Source organism: Zalophus californianus, chromosome 1 (assembly GCF_009762305.2).
Source record: "Zalophus californianus isolate mZalCal1 chromosome 1, mZalCal1.pri.v2, whole genome shotgun sequence".
Taxonomy (NCBI): Eukaryota; Metazoa; Chordata; class Mammalia; order Carnivora; family Otariidae; genus Zalophus; species Zalophus californianus.
In genome coordinates this window covers 51,481,239-51,507,572 of record NC_045595.1, presented here as the reverse complement: position 1 = coordinate 51,507,572, position 26,334 = coordinate 51,481,239, and the positions used below count along the sequence as shown (strand labels likewise).

General features: G+C 42.8%; 1 protein-coding gene, 1 long non-coding RNA gene and 1 pseudogene across 6 annotated transcripts in view; 2 read left to right on the top strand and 1 right to left on the bottom strand.

The window, feature by feature from the left end:
• Nucleotides 1-2,146: 2,146 nt before the first annotated feature.
• LOC113917234 lies at nucleotides 2,147-2,545 on the top strand (annotated as a pseudogene).
• Nucleotides 2,546-2,573: 28 nt separating this feature from the next.
• LOC113917242 overlaps nucleotides 2,574-26,334 on the bottom strand; it is a 25,270-nt gene continuing 1,509 nt past the window's right edge. The window contains exon 3 of one of the 2 annotated variants that reach the window (XR_003518174.1): nucleotides 2,574-2,848. This is a non-coding gene — a long non-coding RNA (uncharacterized LOC113917242). Of the gene's footprint in view, nucleotides 2,849-17,892; nucleotides 17,939-26,334 lie in introns of those variants that run through there. The other variant, XR_003518175.1, reaches the window with a different exon arrangement.
• On the top strand, nucleotides 9,263-24,045 carry CIDEC (cell death inducing DFFA like effector c). Of its 4 annotated transcripts, none has more exons than XM_027584920.2 (6): nucleotides 9,263-9,341; nucleotides 10,766-10,843; nucleotides 12,234-12,387; nucleotides 19,233-19,391; nucleotides 19,481-19,665; nucleotides 23,267-24,045. In XM_027584920.2, the coding sequence occupies exons 2-6, from the start codon at nucleotides 10,791-10,793 to the stop codon at nucleotides 23,427-23,429; spliced, it is 714 nt and encodes a 237-aa protein (XP_027440721.1). In that variant the 5' UTR covers nucleotides 9,263-9,341; nucleotides 10,766-10,790; the 3' UTR covers nucleotides 23,430-24,045. The 4 variants fall into 4 exon arrangements, with proteins under 4 accessions (XP_027440721.1, XP_027440723.1, XP_027440722.1 ...); XM_027584921.2 differs by lacking the exon at nucleotides 9,263-9,341 and adding an exon at nucleotides 10,173-10,332; XM_027584919.2 differs by lacking the exon at nucleotides 9,263-9,341 and adding an exon at nucleotides 10,441-10,496.

Here is a 26,334-nt window from a genome sequence, read left to right as displayed (position 1 = left end):
GTCATGATCCCAGGGTCCTGGGACATGTTGGGCTTCCTGCTCAGGGGGAGCCTGCTTCTTCCTCTCCCTCTGCCTGCTGCTCTGCCTATCTGTGCTATCTCTCTATCTCTGTCAAATAAATAAATAAAATCTTAAAAAAAAGACAATTGTCTTTCTTTTCTTTTTTTAAAAGAGTTTATTTATTTAAGAGTGAGAGAGAGAACAAGCGGGGGGAGGGGCAGAGGGAGAGGGACAAGCCGACTGCCGGCTGAGCAGGGAGCCTGATGCAGAACTCGATCCCAGGACCTGGAGATCACGATCTGAACCGAAGGCAGATGCTTACCCTACTGAGCCACCCAGACGCCACGAAGATTGCATTTCTTAAATAATAAGACTTGAAAGTCGAAATGACTGCCTGATCCAAGGGCTGCAGAATGAATGTTGTGTTAGCAGGCATGAAAACAACATTAATCTCATTATACATCTCTAGCAGAGCTCTTGGGTGACCAGGTGCATTGTCAGTGAGTGGTAACATTTTGACAGGAATCTTTTTTTCTAAGCAGTGGGTCTCAACAGTGGGCTTAAAGTATTCAGTAAACCACATTATAAACAGTCATGCTATCATCCAGGATTTACTGTTCCATGTATAGAGCACAGTCAGAGTAGATTTAGTATAACTTTTAAGGGCCCTGGGACTTCCAGAATGGCAAATGAGCACTGGCTTCAACTTCAAGTCACCAGCTGCATTAGTCCCTAACAAGAGAGTCAGCTTGTCCTTTGAAGCTTTGAAGCCAGGTGCTGACTTCTCTCTAGCTCTGAAAGTCCTAGATGGTATCTTCTTCTAGTAGAAGGCTGTTTCATCTACACTGAAAATCTGTTGTTTAGTGTAGCCACCTTTATTAATGATCTCAGCTAGATCTTCTGGATAACTTGCTGCAGCTTCTACTTGCTGCTTTATCTTGCACTTTGATGTTATAGAGATTCTTTAACCCTCATGAACCACCTCTGCTAGCTTCAGATTTCTCTTCTGTAACTTGCTCACCTCTCTCAACCTTCACAGAATTGAAGAGAGTTAGGGCCTTGCTCTCGATTAGGCTTTGGCTTAAGGGAATGTTCTGGCTGGTCTGATTTTTTATCCAGACTACTAGAACTTTCCCTATGTCAGCAGTAAGACTGTTTTACTTTCTTATCATTCCTGTATTCACTGAAGTAGCACTTGTACTTTCCTCCAAGAACTTTTCCTTTGTACCCACAATTTGGCCTAGTTTTCAGTCTGTCTCAACTTTCAACGCACCTTCCTCACTAAGCTGAATCATTTTTAGCTTTTGATTTAAAGTGGGAGACTTGTGATTCTCCTTTCACTTGAACACTTAGAAGCCATTGTAGGATTATTAGCTGGCCCAATTTCAATATTGTTTAGTCTTAGGAAATATGGAGGCCTGAGGAGAAGGAGGGAGATGGGGAGAGAAATGCCCATTTGGTGGGCAATCACAACACACACGTTTGTCAATGAAGTTCTCTGTCTTATATAGGCATGGTTCATGGTGCCACCAAACAATTACAATAGTAACATCAAAGATCACTGATCACAGATCACCATAATAAAAAAAATAATAATGAAAAAATTTGAAATTTGCAAGAATTACCAAAATGTGACACCAAGACATGAAGTGAGCAAATGCTGCTGGAAAAATGGCACTGATAGACTTGCTCAATGTAGGGTTGCCAAGCCTTCAATTTATGAAAAATGCAGTATCTGTGGAGCTCAATAAAGTTAAGCACAGTGAAGTAAAGTAAGCCTGTATCTGTCTCCTCCCCGTACACTCTCTAGAACATCTTTTCTTGCCCTCTGGAAATTCTGCTGACCCTTTAGAATGCATCTTATTACTCCAGCAAAAATCACCTGCTCCGACATCAGCTCCCAAGGCTCCTGCGCAGTAAGTTGCAGTGTTTGTTAAGCCTGGTTTAAGACCATCTGTGATAGAATCACCCAGGATTTTTTTTTTTTTTTTTTTTTTTTTTACCACCCAGGATTCTTATTAAAGGCATATATTTCGGTGGCAGCAGCTGAGGCCGGCAGGCGAGGTAAAATGTGGCTGACCCGGAAGAGAAGCTGCCACCGGATTCAGCCCCTGCGGCAGCCTGCCACCACATGGGGTTAGCAGCTATGGCCATGGACATCCTCAGTGAAATGGGGCTGCACTTTGATGAGCTGGACAAGCTGCACGCATTGGACCCTGAGGTTACCCAGCAGACCATAGAACTCAAGGACGAGTGCAAGGACTCTGTGGACAAAATTGGCCAGTTTCAGAAAATAGTTGCTGGTTTACGTGAGCTTGTTGACCAACTTGCAAAAGAAGCAAAAAATGAGAAGATGAAGGCCATTGGTGCTCAGAACTTGCTCAAATCTATAGCAAAACAGAAAGAAGCCTAACAGAAGCAACTGCAAGCGCTGATAGCAGAAAAGAAAATGCAACTTGAAAGGTATCAGATTGAATAGGAAGCTTTGTGTAAAGTAGAAGCAGAACAAAATGAATTTATTGACCAATTTATTTTTCAGAAATGAACTGAAAATTTCATTTTATAGCTGGAGGGCCAAAATACAAAACCAAACCCAAAAAACCTTTGTACTGTTCCAGTGACTTGACTAATGACCCACATATGTTCTGAGAGATAGTGCATAAGGAACGCAACATCTCTAAAGGCAGTAAACAAATCTGGGGTAACTTGTTGCTGATGTCCGAGCACATCTGCTGGTGAACACCCAGTGGCCACGGTGTTCCAGGCTTTTACCTCTCGGCATTCTTAGCCTGAACTGAGCAGTCTGTAAACGATGATCTTTTTTTTTTTTCTTTGTAAATTCACAAAGCTTTGGAAAGAAAGAGCAATAAATTATTGTTAAAAAAATAAATGAAAATAAAAGCACATATATCTGGGGGTACTTAGGTGACTCAGTCGGTTAAGCGGCCGGCTCTTGATTTTGGCTCAGGTCATGGTCTCAGGGTCCTGGGATCGAGCCCCATGTAGGACTCTGCATTCAGTGGGGAGTCTGCTCGAGGATTCTCTCTCCCTTTCCCTCTGGCCCTCCCCTCACTCGTTTGTGCACTCTCTCTCTCTCTCTCTCTCTCTCTAAAATAAATAAATAAATCTTAAAAAAACAACCCACATAGGGGCACCTGGGTGGCTCACTTGGTTGAGCATCTGTTTTCTGCTCAGGTCGTGATCCCAGGGTCCTGGGATGGAGCCCTACATCAGGCTCCCTGCTTAGCGGGAAGGCTGCTTCTCCCTCTCCCACTCCCCCTGCTTGTGTTCTCTCTCTCGCTGTGTCTCTCTCTGTCAAATAAATAAAAATCTTTAAAAAAAACAACATATATTTCTGGGCCTTACCCTTAACCAAATAGATCATTCTTCAGAGTTGGGCCTGAGACTATTTTTAATCTAAAAATGTTGACTAGGTAATACATTTATGTGGTTTAGAAATCAAACGATATAATAAATTTATGCACAATGAGCACATGAAAAGATGTTCAGCACCATTAGTCATTAGGGAAATGCATTTCAAAATCTATGAGCTACCACTTCACACCCAATAGGATGGCTAGAATAAAAAAGACAATAACAAGTGTTGCCATGGATATCGAGGAATTGGAACCTTCAAATAATGCTGGTAGGAATGTAAAATGGTACAGCTACTTTGGAAAAATATTTTGGCAGTACCTCGAAAAATTAGAGTTACTAATATGGACCAGCAATTCCTTTCCTAGATATATACCCAAGGGAAGTGACAATATATATCCACACAAAAATTTGTACACAGGGACGCCTGGGTGGCTCAGTTGGTTGAGTGTCTGCCTTCGGCTCAGGTCATGATCCCATGGTCCTGGGATTGAGCCCCACATCAGGCTCCCTGCTCGGTGGGGAGCCTGCTTCTCCCTCTGCCTGCCGCCCACCCTGCTTGTGCTCTTTCCCTCTCTGACAAATAAATAAATAAAATCTTTAAAAAAATTTGTACATAAACGTTCATAGCAGCATTACTTATAATAGTCAAAAAGTGGAAACAACCCTATATTCATCAACTGATGAATGGATAAAAAAAGTAGCATCTCCATAAATGGAATATTATTTGACAACGAAGAAGGATATATATTACTGCACGGGCGGTATTATGCTAAGTGAAAAGCTGGTCATAAAGGAGCCCATATCGTATGATTCCATTTATATGAAATACCCAGAATAGACAAAGCTATAAAGACCAAAAGTAGAGTCATGGTTGACAGGAGGAAATAGGGAGTAATTGTAACAGGTATGCAGTTTCTTTTTGAGGGTGATAAAAGTATTCTACAGTTATATAGTAATGATCATTGAAGAACTTTGTGAATATACTAAAAACCATTGAATTGTACATCTTAAAAGGGTGAATTTAATCGTATGGGAATTATATCTCAATAAAGTTGGTTTTTTTTAAAGATTTTATTTATTTATTTGAGAGAAAGAGAGAGAGAGCAAGCATGAGCTGGGTGAGGGGCAGAGGGAGAAGCAGGGAGCCTGACGCGGGGCTCAATCCCAGGACCCTGGGATCATGACCTGAGCCGAAGGCTGATGTTTAGCCGACTGAGCCACCCAGGCTCCCCAAACCTGTTATTTTAAAATGCAAATTGTCACCGGGAAGGGAAATAATGGAAAAATAATGAAAAATGAAAACACAGCAGCAATTTGTTTTTGTTTGTTTTGTTTTTTCAAGTAGGCTCCATGCCCAACATGGGGTTTGAACTCACAACCCCAAGATCAAGAATCACATACCATACTGACTGAGCCAGCCAGGCACCCCTAGAGCAGTGATTTGTAACTGCTTTTGTGCCATGGACATCCTTGGCAGCCTGGGGAACCCTTCTCAGAATGAAGTTTTTGAATGTACAAAATAAAATATATAAGATTACAGTGAAAGCAAATTGTATCAAAATTAACTTCTCCAATTTAAAAAAAATATTGGCAGTGAAAACCCCTCCTCTCAACTCTGCTCCCCATCTTCCCAGGTCTCAACCCAGTCCATCCGACTCCATGCAACCAAGGAAATACTTTGTGGGTTTTTTAGTGTAATTGTATGTATTTCCAGAGTTTCTTTAAGCACATACAAACAAATGTAAAGTTATATTCTTATTTTACCCTTTCTTAAATACAGAGGGTACTGTATTATACACACTATTAAAGACCTTGATTTTTGTTTCCATGTAACAGTATATGTTGGAGATTCTCCCCAGATCAGTACATAAAGAACATCCTTACTTTTTTTTCTTTTTTTGCTTCCTAGGGTTATTCCATTATGTGAATATAAGATAATTTATTTAACCTGTCTCTCTTGTAGGACATTTGGATCATTTCCAATATTTTGCTATTACAAACAGCTTCAGTTTATAACCTTGTATACATATCGTTTCATTCATGGGCAAGTAGATCTATAGTCTGGAATCCCAGAAGTGGTATTGCTGGGTCAAAGAATATATGGTGTCTGTAATTTTTTTTAAAGATTTTAATTATTTATTTTTGAGAGAGAGAATGAGAGATCGAGAGCACGAGAGGGAAGAGGGTCAGAGGGAGAAGCAGACTCCCTGCTGAGCAGGGATCCCGATGCGGGACTCGATCCCGGGACTCCAGGATCATGACCTGAGCCTAAGGCAGTCGCTGAACCAACTGAGCCACCCAGGCGCCCTGGTGTCTGTAATTTTGATGGATCTAGACACATTGCCTTCCACAGAGGTTAGATTAATTACATTCTCACCAACAACGTGTGGGTGTGTCTGACTCCTTGCTTTCCCACAGCTTTGCCAACAACATTTGCTCATCTGATGAGTGAAGAATCACATCTCTGCATAGTTTTATGTTGCATTTCTATTTCTTTTTTATTTCTATAAGTGGGATTAAATATCTTTTCATATGTTTAAGGATCATTTGTATTTCATTTCCCTGAACTATGTTCAGATCCTTTGCCCATTTTTCTACTGTGTTGTTGGTCTTAGTTTATATATAGAGGAGGGAGTACAGAATGAGAAAGAGGGAGAGAGAGATAGAGACAGAAAGAGGGAGAGAGGTAGGGAGAGAGGAAGAGAGGAGGAGAAAGACAGAGAGAGGATCGGCATCTTGCCTATTTTAGTTGCAATATAGCTTTCTTTTTGTATGTCATTTAACCCTGCTCAGGTATGACAAGTTGAACATGCAGAATACTTTTTTTTTTTTAAACTAGACTCCATGCCCAGTGTGGAGCCCAGTGAGGGGCTTGAACTCACAACCCTGAGATCAAGACCCAAGCTGCGATCAAGACTAAGATGCTTAACTGATTGAGCCACCCAGGTGCCCCCAGAATACTTTTTAAATATAGTTGAATGCATAATCTTTTCTTTTATGGCTTCTCAACTTTGAGTCATAGCTAGAGTCCTTCTCCACTCCGAGGTATCTCAAATGATTTCTAGGCACTTTAGAGTTTGAGAACCATGCTCAGATATCTGCCTCTCCCACTAGAATGTAAGGTCCCCAGACAGGGACAAGAACTGAGTCATCTGTGTCCCCAGCAGCCCATAGTGCCTGGCATAGTGTAAATGCTCAAGAAAATGCTTGTTGAATAAGTGAATCCCAACTGGTTCAAAACCATCCTCTTCTCCTACATACTGCGAAGACTCCTCAGGTTCATGGAGCCCCAAGGCAGATGACCTTTGGCTTTAGGCTGCAGTTATTTTTTTAATCTGTGTCTGCTTCCCATGATGCCTTGGGAGTTCATCATCAGGGCCTGACTGCTTCTGAGTCATCCATTGACGCACAATCACCTGTTAGACGTTCAATAAATGTTTGAGGCATGAAAGTCCTAGGGAGGGGCCCAACCTGTTCCCCAGAACTTCTTCTCTGAAGTATTTGTTTGTACTTCTCTTCTGGCTCTTGGACTGCCTTCAAGTTTAATGACTTGTGTTGCTGTTTCCTAACCCCGCTCATTCCTGTCCCAGATCCTTTGCACTGATGTTTCCTTTGCCTTGAATGTTTCCCCAGGACTTCAAAAGATTGGCTTCTCAGCAGTAGGATTTAGCTCAAAGCTCACCTCCTTTGAGGCCTTGCCTGAACCCACAAACCAATGTAGCTCTCTAGCCACTTATTATCATACCACTTTGTTTGTTTTTTTCCTAGAACATCATTATCTGAAATCCTTTTCTTTATTTGTATATTTGCACAAGATCTGAGTTCCCCTCTGCCCTGGGAATGTCAGCTCCTTGAAGTGTGGGACAAGGCTGTCTTCTTTCCTGCTGTATTCTCAGCCCCTGGGATGGCTGACACGTAGTAAGTGCCTAATAAATATTTGGTGAATGAATGAATGATGGCTGTCTGGGAGCTCGTCCAGGGAGGGATTTAGATATTAATAATAGGGGTGGCTTGATTGGGTGTCCGAATTCTGATTTTGGTTCTGATTGTGGTCTCTGGTTCCTGGGATCGGGCTCCACACTCAGCAGGGAGTCTGCTTCTCTCCCTCTCCTTTTGACTTTCCCCTCACTCGCTCACTCACTCACAGGCATGCTAGCTCTCTCTCAAATAAATAAATAAATCTCTAAAATAATAATAATAACAATAGTGATTTATTGAGCCCAAAGGATGCACTAAATTCTGCAGCAGGTACATTTCATGATTATCTCATTCAACCTTCATGACAACCCAATGGGGTAGGAGCTATTTTTAATCCCTATTTGTCAGATCCAACTGAAGCTTAGAAGAGTTACATCACACAGCTAATGCTAGACCTCTAGCCCTTGGAGTGGGGTTCCTAGCAGTCACACCTTCAGGATCACCTAGGAACCTCTTGAAGTGGTTTCTTAGGCTCCACCCCAGTCATACTGAGTCAGAAACTCTCGGGTGGAGCCCAGCAATATGAATTTTAACAAGCTCTCTAGGTGATGATACACAGGATGAAACACCTTAAGCTGAAAAAAGATGAGCTTGAACTCTTTTTTAAAAATTATTTTTATTTTTTTAAGATTTTATTTATTTATTTGAGAGAGTGAGAGAGAGCAGGGTAAAGGCCAGAGGGAGAAGCAGACTCCTGGCTGAGCAGGGAGCCTGATGCGGGACTTGATCCTGGAACTCTAGGATCATGACCTGAGTCGAAGGCAGACGCCCAACCAACTGAGCCACCCAGGTGCCCAAACTTTTTTTTTTTAACAGCTTTATGGATCACTTATAAAAGTAGAAATAAACAAATAACAGCTTTTTGGAGATATAATTCATATACCACCCAATTCACCCCCTCTAGTGATCAAGTCAATGGTTTTTAGTATATTTTCAGTGTTGTACAACTGTCGCCAAAATGGACTGTGATTAGATTAATTGATTAGAACATTTTTGTCTCTCCTACGAGAAACCCCATCACTCCCTGTTAGAATCATTCCCCATCCTCTCTCCTTCCCCAGCTCTAAGCAACCACTAATTTATTTTGTCTTTATAGTTTTGCCTGTTCTGGACATTTCATATTACTGGAATCATATAAATATGTATGTGATCTTTTGTGACTGGCTTCTTTCACTTTGCATGTTTTCAAAGTTTATCCATGTAGTAGCATGTAATCCTTTTATTGACAAATAATGTTCCACTCATGGATATGCCACATTTAAAAAATCCATTCATCGATTGATGAACATTTGAGTTGTTTCTGCCTTTTAGCTATTGTGAATAACACTGCGAACATCTGTGTATACGTTTCGGTGTGGACATACGTTTTCATTTCTCTTGGATAATATATAAAGGAGTAGGATTGCTGGGTCAAGGGTAAGACCCTACACTATTAACCACTACACATTTCAGCTAGCCTTAGTCTCTACTATTATTGAGTAATTATATTATAACACTCATATTCACTTCTACCTATGAATTATCTCTGTTGTAACGCCCTTTACTTTTATTATCACAAATCCTCACCTCAATCCCCTAACACAGGAATCATTATCGCTGTTACACAGGTGAGAGAAACTGGGGCTCACAGAAGTGAGGCTGCTTCTCTACACTTAGTGAACTCTAATGCAGCCGGGACCACAACCCACATTGTGCCTATTTTCTGTGCCCTCTGTGCCTGATATCATGTCCTGAGCCATACCCTGTCCCAAAGCTTTTGAAACTTGCCTCTTCCCCTCCTTTCGGGCCTTTTCTGGAAGTTAGGCTGGCCTGAAGTCCCAAGGGTGAGAGCTACACACACTCACTCCCCATGCTCTTTTCCCCAGCTGGGACTGAAGGCCAGGGGAGGGGCTTCCCTGAGAGCTGGAAATAAAATGGAGGGAGGGCTGGGCTGTGCTGGGCAGTATCTTATTGGAGTTATCCTGTTGGAGGCTGTGAGGGGGGAGGTAAGTGTTTCGTTCTGGGATTTTGGGGGAGGGGGCTCCTGGAGAGCAGGTGAGGTGGGCTTGGCATGGGGAGTGAGGAGTGAGGCTGAGACAAGCGGACTTGGGTAGTGCTAAGTGGGGGAGTTCACAGATAGGCTGGCCTCAGAAATCCCCCAAGTTGTTAGAAGGAAAGAGTGATTTTACCCGACTGGGAAGAGGGTTCCTTGTTCCATGACCACTCCCTGAGCTCCCTGCCCTGTGCCAGGCCCTCTCTGCACCGGGAATAGCGAGAACAACTCAGGGCGAGGCACCCAAGGATTGGTGGGGCTAAGGCAGAAACAGACACTGAGGCACGCTTGGCTTGGAAGTAGGAAGGGCAAGACGAAGGGGGAACTGTGGGAGCCATCTAAAAAGGCTTTCCAGAGCCTCTGCTTCCCTTGTTTATAGTGTTCTTGTCCGGTCCGTGTTGTCCATATAAAACTTTTCTCATCAGTAAATTAATTAATTAATTAATTAATAAAATAATAAAAGGCTTTCCAAAGAGTGGGAAATAGTGAAATTGGGGCTGCAAGGCTGCATATGTTTAGCCCTGAGCTGGAAGAGGACACTGCAGGCAGTGAGAGCTGCCAGCGCAAAGGCTCGGAACATGCAACAGCTGACACAGAGAGGTTCAAGGAGAGAAAGCGGCAGGTGCGCCAAGGATATCAGCTATCTCTGCATTCAGGATGGTTGCCAGTAGCCATAAACCACAGTGGCTATTTCTATTTAAATTAATTAACATTAAACAAAGTTAAAAATCCAGCTCCTCAGTTGTACTAACCACATTTCAAGTGCTCAGTAGCCAATGAAGCCCAGCAGTTCTGGTACTGGGGAGAAAGGATATAGAACATCTCCAACATCCATCATCATAGAGTCCCTTTGGCCAGTGGGAAGCCTCAGAAGGGGTCCGGATTGCTCAAGGACACAGGAGAGAGCCTGTGTGAGCCTGGCCTGTGAAGTCTCTGGGCTATAGGTAAGGAAACAGTCTCCAGAAGAGGGGGGGTGATGTGACTCACTTCCTGCCAGCATAAAATGGACTCTGCCCCCAGAGATAGGACCCAACCAAGCATGGCCTCTTCAGCCCCAACTGGGGATCCCTGATCAATGTGACCAGAGCCAGAGTCAGAGAAACATGGAGTGAGTAGTCCTGGGGAGGGAGGAGCAGCTGCTGAGGGGGGCTGAGCCTGGGACCTGAGGGGGTTTCCAGCTTGGTCCCAGTCGGCACGTGTGGGATTGGACCGGAGAAGGGCTGGAAAGGTGTGTGTGGGAGTTGAGAGGAAAGACCAGAGTGGAGTTTAGCTGGATTGGGGGCGGGGGGGAGGATTGACACATTTGCACTATGTCAAATGATGAGTGAGAGGGAGCCTTCTATTTCTACCCTAACTAGCTTTCTGCTTCCTTCCCAGGTCCAACACTATCCAGGTGACAAGGATGGAATATGCCATGAAGTCCCTTAGCCTTCTCTACCCCAAGTCCTTGTCCAGGTGAGGAGAGCCAAGGGTGGAAACAAAGGAGAGCTATTTGTGAGCTGTAAGGCAGACCTTTTCAAACTTCAATGGGCTCATAAGTCACCTGGGCATCTTGTTAAATGCAGATGTTGATTTAGTAGGTCTGGAGTGAGACCCAAGATTTTGCACCTTTTTTTTTTTTTTTTAATTAGCGAGAGGAGAGAGAGAGTGAGAGCATGAGAGAGCAAAGTGCTTGAGCGGTGGGGGTGGGGGGGGGGAAGCAGAGAGAGGGAGAGAGAGTCTTAAGCAGGCTCCACACTCAGCACAGAGCCCAAAGCAGGGCTCAATCTGACCGCCCTGAGATCATGACCTGAGCTGAAATCAAGAGATGGAACACTAAAGGGTGCCTGGGTGGCTCAGTTGGTTAAGCGACTGCCTTCGGCTCAGGTCACGATCCTGGAGTCCCGGGATCGAGTCCCACATCGGGCTCCCTGCTCGGCGGGGAGTCTGCTTCTCCCTCTGACCCTCTTCCCTCTCGTGCTCTCTATCTCTCATTCTCTCTCTCTCAAATAAATAAATAAAATCTTAAAAAAAAATAGTTGGAACACTAAACCAACTGAGTCACCCAGGCGCCCACATTCTGGATCTCATTTAAACCTGATCACAACTTTGGGAAGTGGGGAGTATTATACCAAATTAATAGATGGGGGCACTGAGGTACAGAGTGGGTGCTCTCAATCTCCTCATAAATGGGTACTGGAGCCAGGATTCAGGCTTGGGTCTGACTCAAAAACCCAGGCCCCTTCACCACTTCATTTCACTTTACAGGTGGGAAGAGAGAGGCCAAGAGAGGAAAGTAGTACTGGGGGAATGTGGGATGTGTCCCCTATCACCTTGCTACTCACCATGATCAGTGCCAAAAGGCAGCGCCAATGCTACTTCAAAACTTATTAGACATTTGAGGGGCACCTGGGTGGCTCAGTTGTTAAGCGTCTGCCTTCAGCTCAGGTCATGATCCCTGGGTCCTGGGATCGAGCCCCACATCGGGCTCCCTGCTCCACGGGAAGCCCGCTTCTCCCTCTCCCACTCGCCCTGCTTGTGTTCCCTGTCTTGCTGTGTCTCTATCAAATAAATAAATAAAATCTTAAAAAAAACTTATTAGACATTTGGAATCCCAGACTCCGCCCAGACCTACTGAATCAGATTCAGATCCCCAGAGGACCTATATGTTCACTAAAGTTTGAGATGTACTGATCTAGCAGGCCTTTGAGTAAGACTAATAAGACTTGGAGCAGGCCTGGTGGGTGGTAGAGGAGGAGAAATATGATGAGCTCAACCTACAGGGGTAGGGGAGTCAGTTTCCTGCAGTGGGGTAAGGGCTGGGAGGCAGCAGACAGCTCATTCTAATGCTCCAAATTGTCCCCAGGCATGTGGCCGTGAGCACCTCAGTGGTGACCCAGGAGCTATTGTCTGAGTCCAGCCCGGAGGCCCCCAAGGCCCGGCCCTGCAGAGTAAGCACTGCTGACCGGAGTGTGCGGAAGGGAATCATGGCGCACAGTCTCAAGGACCTCCAGCACAAGGTGAGGGTCAGGACTGCCCTCAGCACAGCCCAACCACTGGGACTGTGGCTGAGAGCTGGCCCTGCCAGCTACCTCTGTCCTCTGGGTCATGAGCTGGCATTTCAGCTGGGATGGAGCTCATGAGTTGGATGGTGAAAAGATTTCCTTTCTGATGCCAGCCCGAATGAGTTGGTAGTGCCTGCCTGGAGTGCTGTTCAATGGATTAGTGACAGGGGGAAGGCAGTATATTGTCATCCTATACTAACAGTAGGCCAGTGGTATTTTCAGAGTATATTTTTCTTATTGGGAGGACCCTTTGGTTCCCTTTTCCATTGTACACACACCTGGAAGTTGGGGAAATAGGCGAGATTTTAGAGATTCTCTTCCCCATCTCCTCCCTTCAGCCAGGGCAGGTCTTCAATCCATCTCCTACACTGGCTTTCCATGGAAGGCTTTGTTAATTGCTGTGGAAGATTTTCTTCAAACTATTGATCAGGTAAGCTTCCAGAGCAGGAAACCAAAGACACACAGCTCTTGTGGATAGCAGTTAACAGCAGGCAAGAATGACACCCTTCCCCATTTCCATGCTCCCTCTCTCCCATTGCCTCTCCTACAGCCTCATCTAATCTGGTTTCATATTAATCTTGTGCCTCACTGCCCCATTAGCTTGTTAGCTAATAAGCTCCCTGTTCCTATGCAAGCCCAGTTGTCTGGCACAGATCATACATTTGGATTAGGCTTCTGATTACTAGAGTCTAGAGTTTAACATATAGAAATCATAGCTGACCTAAACGTCTATTCTAGAGTCCCTCCTCTGTTTCTGTGAATTAGGTCTGTTCTTCTTTGTGAGAGCCCATTTCCCCTCTCTTGTGAGGCTTGGGGCTGGACACACCAATTTCTTATGCCCTGAATCGAAAGGTCTCTTTTGTACTTGAGTCTAGACTTGCTAGTGTTTTTCACCTGAGGTCTGAGGACCACTTCCTGTGCCAAAATGGACTTATTGCACATGACTTCCCAGACTGCACTCCCTGGGACTGATTAGGTCATGAGTGAGGCTCAGGAGTTGTCATTTTCAGCAGGTTCTTCGGGAGATTCTTATCCATTGAGTTTGGGGACCCCAAGTTAGAGTCCTAACTCCAAAGGATGCAGGGAGGAACAATAGTGAAGGTCCATCTTTCCAGCATGGAACAAATGTTAAAGGTGAATCTCACCTGTCGAGCAGGGAGGACATCAACCTGTGTAGACTGCTTTTCCAAGTTTGGCAATATAAAGAAAGGAGCAGAGAGAGTGAGGGAAAAAGGGCAAATCGATATGGTTGGCAGTGACCAGATTTTTAGTCCCTTATTGGCCATGGCAAAGAACAGAGGGGTTTCATTTTAAAAGACCACAGTAAGCCTTTAGAGGATTTTTTTAAAATTAATTTTGAAAGAATCTCAAACTAACAAAAGTTGTAAGAACAATACAAGACTTCCTAAATCACTTGAGAGGAGGTTGCCAACCTGATGCTTCTATTCTTGGATACTTCTGTGTGTCTTTTCTACAAACAAGAATATTCTCCTATATAATTGAAATTACAACCATCAAAATCGGGAAACATCCAATGTTACATGACTACCATTTAATCCTGAGACTTCATTTGAGTGTTACTAATCATCCCAATAATATCCTTAATAGCAAAAGGATCCAGGTCAGGATTGAGTATTTTATTTGTCTCTTTAGTCTCCTTCAATCTGGAACAGTTCATCAGTTTTCCTGAACTTTCATGGTCTTGACTGTTTTGAATATTATAAGACTCTTGTTTTGTTTACTGTTCTTTAGTTTGGAATTGCTTATTTCCTCCATTCAGCCTGTATATCTGGCAGGAATATGATAAAAATAGGTTGCCACTGCCAAATTGCATATGATTTTGATTTGTCACATTGCTGTTTAACTTTGATTATCTGAATAAAGAGGTATATTCAGGCTTCCCTATGTAAAGTTACTATTTTTCCCTTTGTATTAATTATTTTCTAGAGAGGTACTTTGTATTAAATATACATCTCATTCTGTATCCAACTTTCAATTTTCTCATTTACTTATATCAGAAGGGATTCAAATATTCCTATCTTAATGGGATATGAGGATGGTAACAGATTATTTTTTGATGCTCAAATGGTCCAAGATTTAGCCAGTGGGACTCCTTTCAGCCCAACTTCTGTCCTTTTCCCATGTCCCTATCATTCTTCAGTGCTTTCTGACTTTCAATCACAATGAGGTATTGCAAGCTCATCTTGTACTTTACCTGCCCCAGCCCTTTAACTGGCCATTTTTCCTAAGGAAATCTGTTTCATTTTAGGGGAGAATGGTATTCAGAAACCAAGATCTGAGAGTTAGGTGTGTTCACTGCTATTGGTGTGTTGCTGATCCTAGAACTTTACTGAAGGATTTTAAGCAGAAATACATGCTCTCTAGTGAATCCAAGCAAGAAAAGTAAAGTGAGAATTCTATGATCCCAAGATAGCTAATGATGTGGTTGTGAATGTCCTAAATAGTCTATCCTTATCTGAGGTTATGTAGTATGCTGCCTGATTTTTCATTCTCTAGCATGAATGGGTCATGGGTCTCCTTCCATTTTAATCAGTATAGTGTTAATTTAGTAAATGCATATTATGGATGATGTACTCTTCTAGGTAACTTATAGCATTTCTTGTAATCATAACCCTGAGGTAGTTACTACTATTTTCATTTTCTAGAAGCAGAAGCCAGGTTCACTCACTGGGATTTAAACCCGGGCTGTCATCTCATACACTTTTGCATTTAACCACTGTGAAGACTCTAAGATTATACTTGCTTCAACTTTTTAGATGATGAGATGAGTTCAGATTCATGAGATAACTTTCCTAAATTCAGAATAATAATGTAAGGGAGCTAGAATTCAAACCCAGGTCTCTTTAACTCTAGAGTTACACTATCCAATGCAGTAGTTACTAGTTACATGTGGTTACTGAACTCTTGAAATGAGGCTAGTTGAAACTGAGATGTGCTTAAGTATAAGTGACATACAGGATTTTGAAGACTTAATGTAAGAAAATGTAAAATCATAACTTTTTATCCTGATTTTATGTTGGAATTGTATTTTAGATGGAATTAAATATATTACAAGTATCATGCAGCTATTAGAAAATTTAAAATTACATATGTGTGACACAGAGCATCTATGAAAAACTCACAGCTAACAACATACTTAATGGGAAATTCTAAAAACTTTCCACTTAAGATCAAGAATGAGATAAGGAGGGGCCCGTGGGTGGCTTAGTCGTTAAGCGTCTGCCTTCGGCTCAGGTCATGATCCCGGGGTCCTGGGATCGAGCCCCGTATTGGGCTCCCTGCTCAGCGGGAAGCCTGCTTCTCCCTCTCCCACTCCCCCTGCTTGTGTTTCCTCTCTCCCTGTGTCTCTCTCTGTCAAATAAATAAAATCTTAAAAAAAAAAAAGAGATAAGGATATCCGTTCTTGCCACTTCTATACAACATGGTGCTGGAGGTTCTAGCCAGGCTAATTAGGCAAGAAAATAAAATAAAAGGCACCCTGATTGAAAAGGAAGAGGTAAAACTATTCCTATTTGCAGCTAGAAAACCCTGTAAAACACACACACACACACACACACACACACACACACACACTAAGAGCTAATAAATGAGTTCAGCAAGGTTGCATGATATAAGGTTGCAAGATGTAAGATCAATATACAAAAATCAATTGTATTTCTATACACTGGCAATAAATAATCTGAAAATAAAATTAAGAAAATGAGGGGGCACCTGAGTGGCTCAATCAGTTAAGCAACTGACTCTTGATCTCAACTCAGGTCTTGATCTCAGAGTCGTGAGTTCAGGCCCTGTGTTGGGCTCCATGCTGGGTGTGGAAACTACCTTAAAAAAAATTAGTGATAATAGCATAATAGCATCAATAAGAATAGAATGTTTAAGAATAACTTTAACAAAAATATATGACTTCTAGATTGAAAATTAACATTGGTGAAATAAATTAGATTGAAGGAAGACTTAAAGAAGACCTAAGTAACAGACAGACAAATGTGCTCAAGGATTGAAAGACTTAATGTTGTTAAGATGGCAATACTCCCCAACTTGATCTGTAGATTCAATGCCATCCCCATCAAACTTCCAGCTACTCTTTTTGTAGATATTGACAAGCTGATGCTAAAATTCATATAGAAATATAATGGGCCAATAATAGCTAAAACAATCTTGGAAAAAGACAAAGTTGGAAGACTTACACTTCCTGATTCCAAAACTTAATACAAAGCTACAGTAATCAACTCTGTGGTATTGACATAAAGAAAGACAGACACACTCTATTAGTTTACTAGAGCTTCCATAACAAAGTACGACAGACTAATACTTAAACCAACAGAAATTTATGTTCTCTCAAATCTGGAGGATGGAAGTCTGAAATCAAGGTACCGTCAGGGTTGGTTTCTTCCGAGACCTCTCTCCTTAACTTGTAGGTGGCTGTCTTCACGTGTACATGGTCTTCCCTCTGGGTATGCTTCTTGGTCTCTAATCTCCCCTTCTTATCAGGACACCAGTAATATTGGATTAGGGCCCATCTTAATGACATCACTTTAATTTAATTACCTCTTTAAAGACCGTATCTCCAAATATAGTCAGATTCTGAGATCCTGGGGCTTAGGACTTCAATATGTGAATTAGGGAGGTATACAATTCAGCGCATAATACATACAAATCAATAGAATAGAATTGAAAGTCCAAAAGGAAGCCCATGTATCTATGGTCAATTGGTTTTTGACAGGAGAAAGAATAGTCTTTTCAATAACTGGTGCTGCGACAATGGAATATCCATATGCAAAATAACAAAGTCGCATCCCTACCTCACACCATGAACAAAATTAAGTCAAAATGGATCAAAGAACTAAATGTAGAGCTCAAACTACCAAACTCTTAGAAGTAAACATAGATAGGGCGCCTGGGTGGCTCAGATGGTTAAACGTCTGCCTTCGGCTCAGGTCATGATCCCAGAGTCCTGGGATCGAGTCCCGCATCGGGCTCCCTGCTCTTTGGGAGCCTGCTTCTCCCTCTGCTTCTCTCTCTCCCTCTGTCTTTCACGAATAAATAAATAAAATCTAAAAAAAAAAAAAAAGAAGTAAACATAGATATGTCTTCATGACTTTGGTTTCTTTGATATGGCATCAAAACACAAGCAATCAGAGGAGACAAAAATCAAACTTCAGCAACATTAAACACTTCTGTGTATGTTATCAAAAAAATTAAATGACAACCTACAGAATGGGAGAAAATATTTGCAAATCTCATATATGATAAGGGTCTAATATCAAGAATATATATAGAACTCCCATAACTCAACAATAAAAACAGAACTCAATTAAAAATGGGTAAAGAGGGATACCTGGGTGGCTCAGTCGGTTGGGCATCTTCCTTCAGCTCAGGTCATGATCTCAAGGTCCTGGGGTCGCATCCCACATCAGACTCCTTGCTTGGCAAGGAGCCTGCTTCTGCCTGCCTCTCTCCCTGCTTGTGCTCCCTCTCTCTCTCTCTGACAAATAAATAAATAAAATATTTTTAAAAATAAAATAAATAAAAATGGGTAAAGAATTGAAATAGACATTTCTCTAAGGAAAATATATAAATGACTAATAACCTATGAAAAGATGTTCAACATCATTAGTTGTTAGGGAAATTCAAATCAAAACTACTTCATACCGACTAGAATGGCTAAAATAAAGGCAGACAATAAGAAGTGTTGGTGAGGATGTGAAGAAATTGGAATCGTCATCCATTGCTAATGGGAATATAAAATGATGCAGCTGCTTTGGAAAACAGTATTGTAGTTCCTCAAAGAGTTAAACATACAGTTAATTGTGTGACTCAGTATTTTCACTCCTAGGTATATACCCAGGAAAACTGAAAACATATGTTCACTCACAAACTTGTGCATGAATACTCCTAACAGCAGTATTCATAATACTACAAAAATAGAAACAACCCAAATGTCTATAGCAACTGATGAATGGATTTAAAAAGTGATATATTGGGGCACCTGGGTGGCTCAGGTGGTTAAGTGTCCTCCTTCTGCTCAGGTTATGATCCCGGGGTCCTGGAATCGAGCCCCCCATCAGGCTCCCAGCTCAGCAGGGAGCCTGCTTCTCCCTCTGCCTGCCACTCCCCCTGCTTTTGCTTGTTCACTCTCTCTCAAATAAATAAATGAAATCTTTAAAAAATGTGAATATTATTCAGCCATAAAAACTGAATCATATTACAACATAGAGGAAACTTGAAAACATACTGAGGAAAAGAAGTCAGTCTAAAAAAACCACAAATGGCATATGATGCCATTTATATGAAATGTCCAGAATAGGCAAATCCATAGAGACAACCAGTAGAGGTTGCCACGGGTTGGGGGATGGGAAATGAGTGCTAATGGATAATGGGTTTCTTTTAGGATGAAGAAAATGTTCTGAAATCAGATAATTGTGATGATTGTACAACTTTGTGCATGTACTAAAAAACACATAATTGTATACTTTAAAAGGGTGAATTTTATGGTATGTGGACTGTATCTCAATAAAAATTACATATGTGACTCCCATTATATTCTTATTGGACAGCACTGTTCTAGAACATAACCATGAATCCAGGTACCAAGACGGACCGTAATATAGAATCTTTGGATGGTGATCCCACAGCAAGAGCCTGGGTTCCAGTCCCATTTCCCATAGATCCTTATCCACTTGTTCTTTCCCTGGGAGCTGAGATGATGTAATATGGGTCTTCCCCATGCCCTGTGTCTGCATGGGGATGGCAGAAGCATCACTGATCTTATTCTCCAGGTCCGGGACACCCTGATGCTGGCAGACAAGCCCTTCTTTCTAGTGCTGGAGGAAGATGGCACAGCTGTAGAGACAGAAGAGTATTTCCAAGCCCTGGCAGATGACACAGTGTTCATGGTCCTCCAGAAGGCGCAGAAATGGCAGCCCCCGTCAGAACTGGTGAGTTCCCACCCGTGTAGTGGGGAGAACACTGGGAGCCTAGAAGAAGTCCTTGGGAGGATGCCAACCACAGCCTTGTCTTAATACAGGGTACCAGGTACCAACTTGCCCTCTCCCGTAAGCCTGCCAAGATTGATGTGGCTCGTGTAACCTTCGACCTATACAAGATGAACCCACAGGACTTCATTGGTTGCCTGAATGTGAAGGCCACTCTGTATGGCACATACTCCCTTTCCTATGACCTGCACTGCTACCGGGCCAAGCGCGTCATGAAGTGAGTGAATTGGGATTAGCTGGGGATAGGGTGGGTGTTCAACAACGAGGGAGCCCCTCTCTGCTCACATGGACATTCTAGGGCCTGGGACTAGTGTTGATTCTGACAAAGCATGACAGTTAACATTTGTCTAGAACTTTATGGCTGAATTAGTGCTATAGCATATGCCAAAGGGATACACGTACTCCTCCAGGTGGAACTGGGATATATTATTTTTCTAATTACCTTCCACTACAACAACTATTTTTTTTCACCTAAAATAGTAAGTTTTCCTAAGTAGTCTTCTAACCAATTTTTAAAAAGTAAACATACATCAAAGATTTTATTGAACTCATTAATTAAGGAGAGAACCAGCAAGAAGTTACAATCAGTTCAGAGAATTCAAAAACCCACCAATACATATAGGTCCATCAAGAATACTGAGATAAGGGGCTCCTGGGTGGCTCAGTCAGTTGAGGGGCCAACTCTTGGTTTCGGCTCAGGTCATGATCTCAGGGTGACGGGATCAAGCCCCAGGTTGAGCTCTGCCCTCTACCTGGGGAATCTGCTGGGGATTTTCTCTCTCCCTCTGCTTCTGCTCTCCCTCCTCCTTCATAAATAAATAAATCTTAAAAGAAAAAAGAATGGGATAAATTCATAGATACAAAATTGGATATTTCCATGTGGGTGGGAGGGATGAAATAACTGTCCTTCTACAGAGGGAATTAATTTGCATGTCTGTGGACAATAGTCTTTTGTATTATCTAATGAACTTCTTTTAAACTTTTTACTTTACTTTTGAAAGTGTAATCAAGTAACACAGGAAGCATGAGAATATGTTAAATGATAAGACAAGGACCGTTAGGGTGGTGTTTCCCAATTTCAGCTGTTCCACTAGTGCTCTAGTGAATTCTTTTTTTTTTTTAAGATTTTATTTTTTTAATATTTTGTTTATTTATTTGACAGAGAGAGACACAGTGAGAGAGAGAGCACAAGCAGAGGGAGTGGGAGAGGGGGAAGCAGGCTTCCCGCAGAGCAGGGAGCCCGATGCAGGGCTCAATCCCAGGACCCGGGGATCATGATCTGAGCCAAAAGCAGATGCTTAATGACTGAGCCACCCAGGCGCCCCTGCTCTGGTGAATTCTTACCCTATCAGGTGGATGCAGCCAGTGAGGCAGAGGCATCCAGCTATTCCAAAGCCACAAAGCTAGGGAGTAGCAGGGCATGGCCTCTTGCCAGTTTCTTCTGACAGATTCTACTCCTCCCCAATTGCTTCATTTATCATCTACTGAGCACCCACCGTGTGCCCAGCCCTATGATGTAAGCTAAAGATCCAGAGATAAACAAGACGTCAGAACAAGCTGCACGAACCCTCCAGTGCCTTGATGAATGCTGGCACATAGCAGGAATTCAAATCATTGTAGAATGAATGAAGATGCATCTGATCCTTGTTCTTAGAGGCCTTCCGAGAAATCCTGCCCAGGGTCCCCAGAGTTCTGCCAGAACATATGTAGCTAGAGTATTCCAAACCTTCTTGGCTTTCTTTTTTTTTAATCAGTTGTGTGTGTGTGTGTGTTTTTAATGTTTTATTTGTTTATTTGAGAGAGAGAGAGCACAAGCAGGGGGAGCAGCAGGCAGATGGAGAAGCAGGCTCCCCATTGAGCAAGGAGCCCAATGCGGGACCTGATCCGAAGGCAGATGCTTAACTGACTGAGCCACCCAGGCACCACCCGCTTCTTGGCTTTCTGAGTTTCTTCTGTGTATAGCCAGTCTGGAGATGAGGGACCTGAGGTGTGTGGTTCTGTTTGCCAGAGATGACATCCAAATGACAGGCTTCCGCCTAGTTCTGAGGCTAAAAGTCCCATATTCCTCCTATACTTTATCATGTCCCATCTTGATCTGGGCTTGCTGCCAGTAGTTTTCAAATTTCAAAATCTAGAGCAAGAAGCTTCAGTCTTTAAACTCAGTGCATTTAGGGGAAGTACGACTCTCAGACCTAAACACAGTAGACGTGTTGGTATCAAAAAAAACCCAGCAAGCTGGAGTAGGTGTGGTAACTTCGTGGTGTAAGCTAGTTTTATTATTACTGTTGTTGCTGTTGTAGTAAAACATACATAAAATTTACCATTTTAACCATTTTAAAGTGTACAATTCAGTGGCCTTAAGTACATTCACAATGTTGTGCAACAGTTACCACTATCAATTTCCAGAACTTTTTCATCATCTCAAACTGAAACTCTGTCCCTATTAAACACTAACTTTCCACTCCCCCTTCTTCCAGCCCCTGGTAACCTGTGTGCTACTTTCTTTCTGTGTTAATTTGCCTATTCTAGATATCTTATACAGTATTTGTCCTTTTGTGACTGGTTTATGTCACTGAGCATAATATTTTCAAGGTTCATCCATGTTGTAGCGAGTGTCAGAACTTCATTCCATTTATGGCTGGACCACTGGTTTTAAGCCTCAGTTCTGTGATTTAAGAAATGGGTATACTTTTCAGGTATAGTCTCTAAAATTTTAAAGAAGGGGTGCCTGAGTGGCTCAGTTGGTTGGGTATCCAACTCTTGGTTTCAGCTCAGGTCATGATCTCAGGTTCATGAGACCAAGCCCCTCACTGGGTTCTGCACTCAGCAGGGTGTCGGCTGGAGATTCTCCCTCTGCCCCTTCTCCCACTCATGCTCTCTCTCTCCCCCCACCTCTTTCTCTCTAAAATAAAGAAATAAAGCTTTAAAAAAATAAAATTTTAAAGAATCTTCATGTGTAAATGTTTATAGTTCTAATTATGTTCCTGCCTCTCTGTACCTCAACCATAAGTTCATTTATTGAATAAAGGTTAATAGTTTGAAAGTTTCAATACCAGCCAGAAAGTCTTTATTTTCTTTTTGTTTTCCCCCCCGACCGCCCCCTCCCCCAGGACTATACACCCCTAGTGACCCTCATTAATCTCTTTTAAACAGATCTGGATAAAGAACTTGGTTAAAGTAGTCAAGCATTCCACCAGCTACTCTTGACCCCATGTTTTGCCCTACTCTTCTACCGATTAGGCTCCCAGTGAAGTGACCTTATGTTGTTTCAACCTCATAACCATCAAAATGGTAATGATCTTATTTGATGGATGGGAAAGCAGACGCTCAAAAATCTAGTAGTTGGCCAAGCTTCACACAGCCAAGAAGACCCGATTAGGACTCTGGCCTATCTAATTCAAGTCCTGTTCTCAGTACGTTGCAACACAGGGCATGGGGGATCTTCATGTCCAGCGCCCTGAAAATTAACTAGACCACACATGACTTGGAAAGGCCTCAGCATCTAGAACAGAGGTCATGAAGGACAGCGCTATGGTATGGAGATTAATGTAGCTGGCCAAAAGTAGTACTTTTACAAAAAGTAAAGGTTTTATTAAATGAGTTTGAACTTTGCGTGAGAAAATAGCGAGGTTATGGACATCTCAATGAAAGGCAGGCAATGCCTGTAGACCCTTTCCCATTTGCTGAAGGAGGGCAGCATCCATTCCTGTTGACACACCACTCTACGGTTTCTGAAATTATGGAGGGGGAGACATTTAGAGGATGCAGGGAAGGATTTTCTTTGTGTTTTGACTCTAGTGTCTTTTTCTTCCACCCAGGGAAGTTCTTCGTTGGGTCCTCTTCAGCATGCAGACCACAGGCCATGTGCTGCTTGGCACCTCCTGTTATATGCAGCAGCTCCTGGATGCCACAGAGGGAGGGCAGCCTGCTGAGAGCAAGGCCCGATCACTCATCCCGACCTGTCTAAAGATACTGCAGTAAAGGCTCCAGTCCTTGGAGGCACTCCCCAGGCAAAGACTAGACTGTGGCCCCCATGCTAAGCTAGTAGCACCACAAACTGGCAGCTAGACACGTCTTACCTCGCCACACCTTCCTCACCCTCACCTCACATGAAGGAAGAAGCCTTCCCAGGGGGAAAGGCCAGAAACCTGAGGGTTCTTAGCCTGGCCCAGCTCCTTCCTGTCCAGGGTAGCTTAGCTGACCAAGAAAGGTCACCAGCAGGCTAGGCACGAAGTCTGCCCCTCAGCTACTGTCTTCATATGCTCCCCACCTCCTGCCCTCCCAGCCCTAATACTCCTTTGTGAACCACAAAGCCCACTAGTGTATGATATTAGAGAGCTCACATTACATTATTTATGCTGACACATCTTTGCTTGTGTTCTTTCGGGGTGAGGGTGGGGCTCTGTCTGGAAGGTTGGAAAGGTGTAAGGGAAGAGAGGAATCTGTTGTCAAACCATTTTTCAAAATGTGGGGTTACAGGAAACAGGACTATTTCTACCAACAAAAAAAATATTTGATTCTGGAGCTAATGTCTGCTCAATCAGAGACTTGAGCAGACCATGTAATCAATACAATAAAGGACAATTAAATCTGCCTACCAGAAGGACTTTGAATGGCAGGGTGGGACTAAGGCACTCTTCTAATTTCTCAGTGTTACATTTTATTACAACCTTTTAAGTGTTTAGGTGGGAAAGGACTCGCCAGGCCATAACACAACCCTCCGTCAATGCTCTCCCTAGCTTGCCAGAAGCTTATCTTTCATGTTCAGCACTATCAACTTCAGGATTTCAAAATGAGCTGTTACTTAGCGACAAAGAATATTAGTTTCTCATCAGTGAGAGCTGACATTTTTCGATCTAGAGCAACTCAAACAAGATAAGCATGAAAGGCCAAGTTTGTAAGTGACTGTGCTTTAGTGAGTGACTCTCAGATTCAAAAACATGTCATTTCTGCCCCTGAATAGAAAGCCTCTTTGGGTTTTAGATACAAAGTCCTGTGTTACCAAAACTAGTCTGGAAAGTTATTGCTGGTGGCAGCTGATCCAAGCCTATGGCCATGTGCGGGAGGAGCTGCAGAGCTAGCAAAAACATACTTTCTATTGTGGGCTTTCTCCTGCTCTTGCATTTTTTTTTTTAATTGTTTATTGTTATGTTAATCACCATATATTACATCATTAGTTTTTGGTGCAGTGTTCCATGATTCATTGTTTGTTCATAACACCCAGTGCTCCATGCAGAACGTGCCCTCCTCAATACCCATCACCAGGCTAACCCATCCCCCTACCCCCCTCCCCTCTAGAACCCTCAGTTTGTTTTTCAGAGTCCATCATCTCTCATGGTTCGTCTCCCCCTCTGACATACTCCCCTTTTCTTCCTCTCCTGTTATCTTCTTCTTTTTCTTTTTTCTTAAAATATGTTCCTGCTCTTGCATTTAAGGCCAGAGGCCTGGCTCAGTGCTATCCTGGCTCCATGGGATAGCCCTTCCCCATGGAGGCACCATGTTTACATCAGCATAGAAGCTCCTCCTGGTCAACACTCGCAGAGGCTGCAGCCTACCTGCCCCCCCTTTTTTAACATTTATGTATTTTTTTTTTTAAGTAAATGCTACACCCAATGCCCAATGTGGGGCTTGAGCTCACAACCCTAAGATCAAGAGTCGTATGCTCTACAAATTGAGCCAGCCAGGAGCCCTTATTTTTTTTTTTAAGTTTCTTTTAAATTTTTTTAAAGGATTTTATTTATTTATTTATTTATTTATTTATTTATTTATTTATCTATCTATCAGAGAGAGAATGTACAAGTAGGAAGAGTGGCAGGCAGAGGGAGAAGCAGGCCCCCCGCTGAACAGGGAGCCCAATTTGGGGCTTGATCCCAGGACGCTGGGATCATGACCTGAGCCGAAGACAGATGCTTAACTGACTGAGCCACCCAGACGCCCCTTTTTAAATTTTTTTAAGTAAGCCATCTGCCTCTCTTGTGAAGTTAGTCACAAGTTAGTCACTCACAAGCTGAGTTGGGCTGGGGGTCCAGAAGTTTGGAATTTGTCCAAACGTCCCTCTTCCTAAGACTCAGAGTTTCACAAGTGAGTCTTAAGTGACTGACCAGGGTCTCTTGGCATCGAGCCCTCTCAGCCTATGGAAAATTAGGTTCTTTTCTTCCAGGAACTTGGGAGACTGACTAGCTGTCAGCAGTGAACAGGATAGGGCAGACTTTGATGAGGCTGGGATATGTGAAAGGAACATTCCAGAGAGCATAGGACCTCAGGAGAGCCAGAAGCCCGTCCAAGTGGGGGAAAGGCCCTCCTGTGGCCAAGTGCCATAGTGGAGGAGAGGTCTGGTGCAGTTAAGGCACACTGTGTTCCAGCCTCTGGGCCTTAGTCTTTCCACTTTTGCTCAAGCTGGTACTTGCGAAAGCACAGGAGGCCTTTCAGAAGAGGGTTTCTAAAACGCCGTGGGGTCTTATGACAAAGCACAGTACTGCCTAAGCCCAAAACAGGATAAAAACCATTTGTATTCTTGCCAAATATCTTGCCAGCTCTATTTGTGTACATCTATTAAAAAATTGATTGTTTAAATCTTTGAATTAAAAAAATAAGTTTCTTGAGGTATAATTTACATACAGTAACATTTTCCCTTTTAATGCATAGACATTTAATTTGGGCAATGTTTTGTTTTGTTTAGTTTTTGGTAATTTTTAAAAAGATTTTATTTATTTAGAGAGAGGGAGAGAGAGCATGCACACACACGTGCGCACACACACACATACACACACTTGAGGGGAGAAGCAGAGGGACAGGGAGAGAGAATCTCAAGTAGACTGCACTGAGCATAAGCCTGAATTGGGGCTTGATCCCACGACCCCAAGATCATGACCTGAGCCGAAATCAA